Here is a 12,530-nt window from a genome sequence, read left to right as displayed (position 1 = left end):
TATGTTTAATAGAAGAAATTAAATAAGAAGAAAATGTCAAAGTTTATCACTTCCGATTCTTTGTTTGTGGGTAAGAAACGGTAAGAAAGAGAAGGCAGACAAATGATTTTAAGTGAAAGAAATTATTTTTGAGATTAAGAATATGTACATAATGTTACATCGAGAGAAATAAATCACTCATTTACAAGTCATTTATTTTGGAGCACCCATTTACATAACACATAAATGACATTTTGAACTTTTTAATATAGCACATAAATGAAAAAAAATAGGAAAAAGGCCAAAAAAGGAGAAAAAAGATAAATATCATTGGAGAGTCCATAGAGAGTCTACATGTGGATTGTACATCTTTTTTATATTATATATAGATATAGATTCTGTTCATGTATTTATTCTGTTAAAATGTCATCGATCAATGTAGAAGGAGAACTCTATAACTAGAATTGACAAACTTGCGTTTAGCTAAACTACTGCTTTTGTCACAATTCCGTGAATTCAATTTGCTCAAATCTATATATAATATAAAGCTTGGCATAAACAATCATATGTGGCACTTCTCTATGGCAAACGATCCTATTTATCTTTTTTTTCCTTTTTTTTTTTTCTTTTTCTTTTTACTTACTTTTCTCAATTATTTCATGTTAAAATATAATTTCCATAACTCACATTTATTGATTTTCATAACTTTTATTTTAATAGCACTCTTAAGTAACCTCTAAATGACTGCTTTGAATAACTTGTAAATCTATATATAATATAAAGCTAGGCATAAACAAGGTGATGTGGCATCTCTTTATGGCCAGCAATGACATTTATCTTTTTTCTCCTTTTTTAAATTTTTTTATACATAATCTATTAACTAAATGGCCTAAAAAGCCTCACAAAATAAATGTACAACCAAACCCGCGTACATATTCAGTCAACAAAGGCATTTACTCATATCAGTTACATGTGTTTTTTTGTTTTCCAAAATTAATTAGTATCATTCAATTAATTAACCGTTTTGGCTTTGGTAAGGAAACATCCGGAAAACATAAGAACCATGCATTTTGCTAATTCCAGCATTTTCCTTCTTCTTGACTCAATAGTTCACCTTTCAAGAATTGTAGAAAAAATATTGTAGGAAAAGGAAGTTGACCCAAAAAAGAAAAAGAGTTTTAGAGAAGAGCTGCAGATGGGAGAGTGGATATAAGAGGTCATTTTGCATACTAAAAAATTGGTATCGTATGAGTTCTTCCCAAATTATCCGTGATAGTTCTATCTTTGTTCTTGATTGTGTTTTCATCGTTTTGGTTTCACTGTATTTTTATTTTTTTTCCTTTTGATTTGATTATTTCTTTGTTTTCTTTTAGGTTTGCATTTGATTGCATAAGAAGGTTTTTAATTTGGTAAAATCACATTTGAGATGTATTCTTTTGGGGGATATTTTTCAGAGTCAGGTTTATTAACAAGGGATTTGCATCACGAAGTAAAGAGAGATAAATTCTATTGTGATTATAACACATTAGTACCATTTTATTTATCTATGTATATGGTGAGTTATTAATGATATTTGAATATTCATTTTAGTAGTAATGGTGTGCTGTATATGTTTTTGTTAGTCGTAGTTCGACAACGTTATAACCCTTTTAGTATGACATGTTCAATTTGTTGTGGCCGTTATTATAGATCGTAGAAATTTTGCAGAGAGGCAAACTATTTTCCTATTCATGTTTCAAATTATTGGAGACAATTTGTTGTCTATTTTGCATTAATATTGAAGAATCAATTTTGAAGCATGATGAGTATTTGTCTAAAACGCGTCATGTATGTATTTAAATATTATTATTTGTACTTTGTGTGAGTAAGTACTCTTTTTTTCTTTCCTTCAAATGCTTGGACACTTCCATAATAAAGAAACAATTGATTTATCTTCGTGAATTTGTTTTGATCGGTAATTGTAAGTCCAAATTTTTTGAAAATTATCGGTTGGAACATATTTCTTGCTAAGTGCATAGAATAATTTTTTGTCCAAGAATTCATCTTTTTTCTCTCTTTTCAATTCGATCACTTCTTCAAAATAAATGGAGTAACTAATTCTCTATCGCGTCTTGCAAACATTATGCGACTTTTTTTTTTTTCCTTCTTGTATTTACTTTCCCAAATTAACTACAAGCAGATCAAATTATTACCACAGACATTATAATCTCTAACTTTTTCAAGTGTTTTTAATGATTATTATATTACTAAGATTATATATAAGGAGCATTTTATTTCTATTTCAGTTGCATAATTGGTGATCAGAGAAACTCAATTATATAAAAGTAGTAATTTGTAATATATATAACAAATTTTCTGAATAAAATATATATGAAATAATAATGTACGAATTGTCAAACGATTTTATCCTTTTTGTCAAGCCATTGTTTTCTTTTTGAATGGATACATAACATGCGATTGTCATGTCTTCTTTTTCGGTGATGTCATTTAATTAATCTTACGTGTGGTTGTTCTTATGAATAACTTCTCTCTCTTTTTTTGCCTCTTATACTTCTCATTTTCAAAGATTCTTGGTACTATATATGTTTTGAAATAAGTTTTAAATTAATAAAAAATCATGAGGAACTTTATAATGAAATTTCATTGTTGTGTTTATATATGTGTTAATGTTTGCCAAGGAAATGAAGTTGTAGCTTAATTTTATGTTCGCCAAGGAAATGAAGCTGTAGCTTAATTTTTAGTTCTTTCCTTAATTTTTTTTACTTTAGGCTTACACATAGCAAATGTGACATTGCAGTTATGTACACTGATGAATATTTGAATTTTACGGACCGGACAAAAGATGCAATTATAAGCAAAAAAGAGAATATAAGTATTTTTTTTTTTAGAATAAACGTCATTGTTATTCACACATCCAACGATGAGACAATAGGATGGCACGACCAGATTGATTTATGGTTGGAACTAAGTATGCATCTATGCTCAAGTGACCACAAATGAGAGAAGTCAAGTAAGAAGGAAATTATATAGTGTTAAATAGTGTGCTTTGTATTCAAGGTAAGACTTTCAAAATTTTCAATTAGGAAGATTCAGAAGATTGTGTTGGACTTCAAACAATATTTTTTTTTCCAAGTATGTGGACAAACCAAACAAAAGCAAGAATTCGAATGACAATTCCTTTTTATTTTCCTTTTCTCTTATTTTTGTTCCTTTTCTAATGAAGCTTTTATCTTTATTATCATGTTAGTTTTACTTTTTACGTATTTATAGTATCAAATTCTATTTTATTTGTAGAAGAAAAAATATTTTAACGTTGTGCGAAGCGCGGTCAAATTCACTAGTGGGGGTATATTTCCACAACTCTTTCCGGTACATATTGTTCATTATGGGTGCTTTAAATAATTAGTAAATGGGTGATTTATTTCACCTCCTTAATGTTGGTTTGTACTTATTCCAAACCCCCATATTATAAATTGACGCCAAGAATGTATCAATTTTCATTCATATTTTTTTGCATTTATCTATAGTCAAGCATTTGTGTTCATATTTTACATGATTTATCACGATGATTTATATCATGGGTTTTAGTGTTCTTATGTAGCCAACCTTTATTATCTCATGAATTAGGATGTAGTTTAGGGATCCGTTGATAGAGGATTTTTACCATGTATATAGTTGAATTCAGGAATAAGTTTTCGTAGTTTAATTTTTAATGTTTTCCTTAATTTTTCAGTCTTATGTCTCAGAAAGTACCGGAGTGGTGTCGATGAGATTATTTTTGTTATTGCAGATACCACCTGCAGTATAAACATTCGATATGTATTTTTCATATGGATCTTCATCTAAAAGGCAAGTTGCATAAGGTATATAATTTTGCTCCTCTGTACGATATATACATAGCTATTCAATTATTTTTTGACTTATGTTACATGTAATTTTTATAGGAGAACAAAATGAAAACGAGCCCTAAGATAAACGGAGCTAAGAAATAAGTACTTTTAACAAGAATGATCCATTACGCTGGACCTTAATCCTCATGAACCTCTTAAAAATCATCTGAATGTAGATTCCAGAAGAAGTATCACAAATTATTTTTCTTCTTTGAGTGGTTTACTAATTACTGGTGTTACTAATCTTGATAATTACTAATCCATAGCTTAATGAAGACTGTATTCCATTATTAATTTTTTCTTTGTTCCTAAGCCGAAGGATGATCCTGTAGGTGTTATATTATTAAGTGGGTCATATTTTTGAGGCTTGCTAAAAACTCCTTCGTGATAGGATATCATTTACTTCGAAAATTATATTGTGCGTAACTTTTTGCTTAGTATGGAGTTCTCATTTTCATGAGGCTTTTGGAAGACTTGAGTTACTGTAACATATATAATGGTAGAGGTCTTTTTCTTATTCCATAAGTTAATGGCCAAAACCTTTATAAATTCTTGAGTATTCATATTTAAATTCACGATCTGCTTCAATTCAATAAAACATTTAAGAGTAGAACTAATTTTTGAGGAGGTACCGACCGAATTATTCAATCACGGGTGATTTAATTATTGTTAATAGCAATGAGAGTGAGACTATTCTCTATTAGCGCATATAGTTTTGGTGTTCTCAAATTAACGTCTGTAGTCCAATTGGTGTAGAGGGTGGTTTTGCAATTTTTTTGAAGGTTAAAAAAATTCGCTCTAAATGTGAATATTATACATATGTTATTTTTTTAATTAAGCTCGCAAGCAACTGACATTGTGACATATATCTATGGAATGAGTACTTGAATGGAGTTAATTTTTTTTTTTTTTTAACAAGTAACTGACATCGAAGCAAAAAACGCCGATAATCCACTTGGTGCGAGGGCCTTTGATACTTTCTTGCAGGTTAAAAATCTTTTACACTCGAAATTTGAATATTGTACAAATATTTTAAAAAAACTTGCAGGCAATGTTGTACGTATAAATTTGCTTATAAATAAGTACTTGAGTTGAAGTTAATCCCTTAAAAGAAGTATTTGAAATAGAAGCAAAAAATTATAAGTTGTGTGGATGTATAGTTATGTACTTCACGCAGCAAAAAGAAAAAGTTGGTGAAATTTGAAGACTTCTGAGAGAATATACCAATAATATGTTGGTTGTCTTTTTTCTTTATGGTTTTAGTTTAGTTAGATTTTATTTCATGTTTCTTTTATTTGAATTACAAATTTTTCCTTTTCCAAGAAAAAAATTGGATAATGAAAAATGCAATTTATCTAAACTTTAATTCAGATAAATAAATAAAAATTCAATAAAAATATTATCTTTGTGTTTTAATCAATATAATAAAATTAATTTTATGTCTTCATCTCAACTAAATCTATAAAAATATTAGTTTTTAAAAATTTATTGATATCTTTCATAACCGTGCGAAGCGCGGATAAATTTACTAGTTAATAATTGACAAGTATTAGCAAGTGTAAATAATAAATTTCCAACTGGTGATGATAATGGACAGAATTTTAGAACAACATAATGATACCCTCCTATCCAAATTAAGTTATTTTTGCTCTCTATTTTAAGTTGTTCTAGAAAGCAAAAATAACTTAATTTGGATAGGAGGGTATCATTTAATTTGGATAATTATTAACATACTCTTTTCCTACCAGTTTTAGTTGCGACCAAACTTTTGGGACAATTTTCTTTTCATGTTTAGTTAGCATTTTTCTTTTAATTCGACCTAGGTGGGGTAAGATGGTATTAAAGTAATAATTGTCGAAATCAATTGATGCGAATGGAATAGACAGGTGAACAACCAGAGATCACTATATGGAGAAATTTAATTGCATTATTTGGGTGGTGTTCTCTATTTAATTTAATTTGAAGGAATTGGTAGGTCACTTCCCCATATAGAAAAAAAGGTACGAGTATCAATTAAGGGTTTCGAAGTGAGCATGTTTTTCTTCCTTTCTTCACCTCTAAGTTTATTAAGATGAGATAAAGGCACAAGTATCAGATTGTAATTCATATTACTTACTATTTTCATTTTAGCTTTACTTTTCCAACTAAAGGAGTCATAGTAATATTTAATTACGTATACAAGTGCTGCATGCAAATTTTTCCACCCAATAATCTTAGTTTATAAGTGGAAGTCTCCAAATTCGGGAAGTAGTAGTTTATGAAGAACATCTAATAAGTTTCGACTTGAGTAACTGAACATCCATATAAAACGTGCAAACAAGAGGAATCCAAATAATTTTCGCATTTATCCTGAAAAATAGCTTTCATAAAGTACTTCACTTAATTATGTTTGTTTTTGTAATATTAACGTCATTGTAATTTGAAATATTATTCAACTAATCCTGTTTTTATACTTCTTTTTGTAACAAGATTGTATTGAGATGATCATGTTTCTATAACATTCCAAAATTATCCATGCACGGTTTTAACGATTGGATGTTGATCTTTGTATCCCAAAAAAATTCTCCCCCCAAATTATTTTTGGCTGCAGAATTGGTGTGATTTGTTATTAAAATCCACGAAAGTTTTGGACAACCATACAGTGTTATATGTATTAGGTGACCCAGAAACTACAGTTCATCTTTATACGTAGCTGACAGTGCTGGTTCAAGATCCATGAGAAGGATAGCACAACATAAGAAAATGGAGTAGCAAAAGCTATAATGGAGGAGATAAATTTCAGAGGGGCAGACATAGTCTATGTCTAGAGAAAATTGTGCCCTTGCTAAGGACGCTAGCAGTAGGACAATTTTCAAAAGAAGCCAATGATAAGGAGGATTAAGGGGTCTCACCAAAATTGCTGTGAAATATCCAAGATAGATCCACCAGGCCCCAGGGATGATCATTTTTCCATAAAGCAGAATCAGTGAGAGTACTGTGAGAGACCTTTGAGAAAATGATATAATAATTAAGATAAGTGAAAAAAGGACTTATTATGCCTTCCACTTTTGTCAATACTTGGTAGGAACTAGGAAATGTCAGCAATATGTCACTATCTTTCCCCAACTAATCTCTGCATTATTGCATTTGCAATGAATCCAAAAAACATCAGTCCAATTACAATGAAGAGTCACATTTAAAAAAGAATGTAAGCTTACTCAACTAATCTCTGCGTTACTCAACTAATCCTGTTTTTTATACATCTTTTTGTAGAAGAGTCAAATGGCTCCCATGTCATCAGCTTGACAAACCTACAGGAGAAAACAGAAATAGGGGAACTGTTATAAGCTGATCCTACTGTTATCAAGTATTTGGATGTAAGCTTGAAAGCTTATGATTTCCCACAGATTATTAGTTTTCCCAAAATTTTGGGGGAAAGGTTGAAGTCGTTGAACCAAGACGTATATGCATACAGGAACGTTTAGCCAAACCGCAATGATTGAGCACTCTTACTTCCTGGAAGCGGTCAAAATTAAGTTGAAACTAGAAGATTATACCTATAAAAACTAGAGACCATTGCAGCATAAGATCACCTGCATACAAGTATAAATCATAAGCTTCTAGTTTCTAATTCCCGCACCTTATACAAATGTCAGGTTGGCATGCAAATGAAGAAGGAGAACCAATATTTAAATGGCTTTGATTCTTTTTGCCACATCTATTGCACTATGGTTTGGTGTCAGCACAACATATGCTTTCTTTGTCCCATCAGGCATGATTGATGTATTTATTTTCTTCATTTCAATCTTAAACAGCTTCTTTACAGCATCCCTTATGCTCTTCTTGTCAGCGTCTTTATGAACAACAAAAACCAAAGTATTGTGACGTAATATATTCCCCATTGTAGACTCAGTTTTCAAAGGATATTGGATGACCTGGTAATATTCGATTTTGTTCCTCTGTGATGCACTATTGTTGAGACGCTTGGGATTTCTTTCCATTCTCAGCGTCTTCTTCCATTCGCATGAGACTGAATTTTGGATATCCAATACATGCCTATTGGTTGATTCACCCGATTTCAATTTAACGGCATATTCTAGCCTTTGTTTCTTGGCATCTCCCTCAACTTCACAAGATACAGGACACAGAAACCTTGGTAGAAACTGAGAACCTCGGGCACTGAAGCTTGTCAACATTTCCTGATATCAAAAAGGGATCAGAAAACCTCTTTTCTTTTTAAGTGCAACTGATGCTGGAATTAAACCTGTTTTCTAGTCCTGGAAAAGTGATGCTGGCAAACATTAAAATGGGGGATCGTGTAACATAGATCAAATGCCATTCCCATCGGCAAAAAACATTTTTATGAACAAAATTTCACATTTGCAGTTTTGCCTTTATTTGTCACCTTAGGTAAAAAAATAGGCTAGGGCCTCGAATCATGAGAGAAAATCTCAATATCCTTCAAGCATCTTGTCACGTTTCCTTATAGATGACTATGCATGTTTAAACTTCCTATACATTCAATTTGAAAAGCTTTGAAGTATCTTATTCATGTAATGCAACAACAGGAGTAAACTCATCTGAATTAAAAATAAACTAAAAAAACATTTAAGAATATGTGATCCCAGTAACAATAGAAAATATACAGTATACACAAGCTGGCCAGGACACCATGGTTATCAAAGAAAAAATTGACAGTAGTAAATGCAAATGTTTGATTGCTTTAGAGTGGGTGTGAGGACATTTCAGATGTCCAAATGGGTTACAATTGGAAGGGCTGTAGACCTAATTATAGCACTTATCCTCTTACTTTATCCTTGTTAATTTGATCAATACATTTCTGTCAGCTTAAATCTTTTGGTTTAGGCAGCAGCCTAAAATTTCCCTTGCAAAACCCAGAATATCGTCCAAGGTTCTATAATCCTAACAATGAGGTGTTTGTCAGCAACCAACAGGAAGCTAATACAGCTTCTCATTTATTATTGTACATTAGATGATCAAACTGCCCTAGTGGGTAGAACTCTAACTAAGCTTAATCAGAACCACATTTTAGATCCACCAGCTCCTCCTAAACCAAAGAATACAAAAGGAAGTGGGACACAAACATAGAACCGAGGATCATACATTATGAATTTCAAAATCTACCTACAAATTATCAAACTCCATCCGTCTCAATGTATAAAAATATTAACACCATGCAATTAAAAATATTAATCTATGCAACTTGCAGAACTTTCAAGAATCCAAATTCATTTTGTTATTCAAATCTTATCTTTGAAGTAGTTGTTTTTTCTATCAAATACGATAACACACACCTCATGAACTTCATAGCGACTCAGTAGTAAAATTAATTAGGACTTCCACACAACGCAAACTTTGTTACCAAGCATCTAAACCAAATGTCTGCCAAACAATACAGTATCTCCGGAGAGCAAGAATTCGACATAGGCATACATGTCAAAAGTTTATAGCCATCACCGATGCAATAATCATGCCTTTCGTATAATCTTGGGTTTAAGCACTTGTAAAGTTAAGAACGTAGAGAAGTAGATGCCTTCTAGACAATCAAAATAGTCAGAGTAAGCATTTTAAACCTGAGATGCAAACTTCGCTTTCTCCCGATATACAGCAGGAGATAGAAGTTAATAGCAATAGCTACTTTTCCCATCCTTTCTCAACTTCAAATAACTTTATAATCTTGACTCATAAGGATGTATGTATCGTGCTCTGGTGATTTATGAAAGGGTGCAGATGTCAATTACACTGGTAAAGGGAAAAGCAAGTTGCAGGGAGAAAAGGATACTTCGAAGTGATCATCAAAAAAGAATGATTACCTACTTTGAAGAAGGTATTTGCCCAAGGCATGCAGCAGACTCAATTTTTGACGAATGAAAAAACTTTGTTTTTCCTTTTGACAACTAGAAAAACATTGTTTATCCTTTTGACAATAGTGACAGGTCCAAACACATCCCCAATACTTCCAAAAGAAAAGGTAAAAAAATTCAGCAAAACTGGTATAATAGGCCCAAGTAAAAACTAGAGCATAGGTTAATTCGAAGCTGAAAAAAATATCTAAACAGAGGAGATGAAATGAAATGAAAGAAGGATAGTCACATGAGCTCAAAATAACTGACCACATGAACTAGAAATCTTAAAATCAGGGAAATAGTTTCTGAAGATGATAACCAATTTCTTAAACATTTCACCTACCAGTTCTCTTATTTCAAGATTATTCTCTTCGGGACTAACACAAGATATTTGAGTTGGGCTGGAGAAAACGGTTTTTTTTTTTTTTTTTTTTTGCTATTAGAAGAAGGACAAGAGAAAAAGAACTAATGAACTTGAACTTATGACATATTACATTTTTATGCAAGAATGATCCCCAATCGTTCTATGATTCTCGATGTTTGAAGGTTATATCAAGTCCCTGTACTTTTAACAACCAGAAGAGGATGATTCTGTTATGTTTTGGAAAATTAATCCCTGAAGGTCGAATATTTCAAACCAGAAGAGTTCTTTACCTCTTCTAGGTGTCTAGTCAGCAATCACCATTTGGCGGACTTATACATTAGCCTTAAAAGGAAATCCTAAATCCGAGCGATATGTGTTATTTTTTTTTTTTGGGAGCGATATGTGTTATAATTAGAGAAAGCAGTAAACTAGAGCAAAATGTAAAGCCTGGACTTGGAGCTATTTGCCTACATCGCAGACAAATGCATACATACTTTCTCAAAAGGATCAATCTACTGGCGATAATAAGAGTGTTTCAACCTCGAAATATGAATATTTCCACTTGAAAATTGAATTTACACGCAATAGAAGATGACGAAACAGTCTATAATTAAACATCAAGTATTTAAGAATCAATAACATGTATATCGGGAAAAAAGACTGACACTGGTGGTCTGACGAGAATTGCCGAGAAAAGAGCAGAGCTTTATAGAAGACGACACTTGAAATGGACACGTGGCCCTGGTGATTGATACTGAAGACTTGTAAGTTTGACCGTTAATAATAGCCGCCGGAGAGGCTATTGCAGCAGCCATTGGACTTATGCAGAGCAATGAGTAAAAAAGATTAGGGTTTTAGAGAGGAGGAATCAACAGGCTTTCTCATTGAACATTGCACCAGGCGGGTGATTCGCAAATATTCTGCTTTAAATTTTATTCCACTTTGGTCCCTCTTTTGTTCCCTCTACCAATGGACAACTTTAAATTTTGGCTTAATGCATATGCAGCCCCTTAAATTTGTCCCTTTTTTTTCACTTTGACACCTCAGTTAAGTGTTATTAAATCAACTCTCCCGGCCTTTTGTGTCAATCAAACACGATCCAACTTACATAACATATATGGTGAGTTTCACTTTCTTTAGCCTTGCGCGTGAACGTCAATCGCATCCTACGTGAAAAATTCAACCAATTAAAACCCTCTATGCATTTTAATTATACACATAATTAAAATATGTGTCTAATGACCTTTTTTCAAGAACCAAGCAATTCAGCCAACCGGGAATTGAAGATCAACCTTTTGAGATTGATTTTGAAGCTTTTTTGGGATTCTAGAATAACATAATAGGATCTGGTGTTGCTTAATATTTTTGACTTCTTATTTTTCAGTTTTCAGTTTTAGTTTCCAATTCTGATTTCTTACTTTCCAGTTTTGTAATTTGATTGGTTTAAGCGGTGCTTCTTCACTTGTATAACACAGTAACACACCTTTTCCTATCTGATGTGTATAATTAAAATGAGTGTGGCGTTTTAATTGGTTGAATTTTTCATGTACGATGCGATTGACATTCACGCGCAAGGCTAAAAAAAATAAAACTCACCATATATATTACGATGTAAGTTGGATTGTATTTTGAGGCCAAGTTCAGTGGTTCAATAGGAACAACACTTAGTTGAGGTGCCAAAATGGAAAAAAATGACAAGTTTAAGGGGTTGCATATGCATTAAGCCTTAAATTTTTGGTACCCATATATTTGGAGGAGCTTTTAACCAAAATCATCCCTCTTGTTTCATCCCAACTTTCACTACATCCTTATAATATTTCACGTAGTCCAAAACATCCTTTAAGTTTTCCAAAGTTGACCAAAAACATCCCTCTATTGACATTTCCATCCATATTTAACAGATTCTTCATTCTCACGTGATTTTTTCTTTTTCCAGAAGGAAGAGCCTTCAACTTCAGCGAGCTTTTCATTATTAACGAAAGAATGTTGTATCGTCTTTGGTGTTTTCCGATTTCTTTCTGCGAAATCAATTAAAAATATTTTTTTCCCCCAAATTATCTTCTCTTTCCTTTTTCTGTTTCAAATTTTCTATTACTAATCAATCAAAACTTGTTATTTCTTTTTCCTACATTTTTTTTTTTTGTTTGCAGAATTGAATTCAATACCTTTTTAAGTATTTGAGTAGAAAATCATGTGTAGAAACTGAAAAATATGCAGATTTTGGTCTGCAGAAACTTTAAAAAAGTGAAGATTTTAGTATGCAAAAATTGAAAAATGTGTACAAAACTCAAAAGTTGTGTGCAGAATGCAAAAAAATATGTGGAGAATGCAAGTATTATGGTGCAGAAACTGAAATTTAAGTACAGAATCAAGAAAAATATCATGCAAAAATTGAGAAAATGTGTGCAGAAACTGAACATTAAGTGCAGAATCAAGAAAAATATAGTGCAG

The 12,530-nt window shown here is 31.9% G+C and overlaps 1 protein-coding gene across 2 annotated transcripts; it reads right to left on the bottom strand.

Annotated features, from left to right (window-relative positions):
- Positions 1 to 6,965: 6,965 nt before the first annotated feature.
- LOC132046757 (large ribosomal subunit protein uL23-like) lies at positions 6,966 to 10,935 on the bottom strand. Of its 2 annotated transcripts, XM_059437497.1 has the most exons (3): positions 10,745 to 10,935; positions 7,489 to 8,047; positions 6,966 to 7,159 (listed from the first exon to the last, which is right to left on the bottom strand). In XM_059437497.1, the coding sequence occupies exons 1-2, from the start codon at positions 10,892 to 10,894 to the stop codon at positions 7,538 to 7,540; spliced, it is 660 nt and encodes a 219-aa protein (XP_059293480.1). In that variant the 5' UTR covers positions 10,895 to 10,935; the 3' UTR covers positions 6,966 to 7,159; positions 7,489 to 7,537. The 2 variants fall into 2 exon arrangements, with proteins under 2 accessions (XP_059293480.1, XP_059293479.1); XM_059437496.1 differs by having other exon boundaries at positions 6,966 to 8,047.
- Between the last annotated feature and the right edge of the window lie 1,595 nt (positions 10,936 to 12,530).

Source organism: Lycium ferocissimum, chromosome 2 (assembly GCF_029784015.1).
Source record: "Lycium ferocissimum isolate CSIRO_LF1 chromosome 2, AGI_CSIRO_Lferr_CH_V1, whole genome shotgun sequence".
Taxonomy (NCBI): Eukaryota; Viridiplantae; Streptophyta; class Magnoliopsida; order Solanales; family Solanaceae; genus Lycium; species Lycium ferocissimum.
The sequence above is the reverse complement of the archived record's forward strand: the minus strand, read 5'-3'. Positions and strand labels throughout refer to the sequence as shown.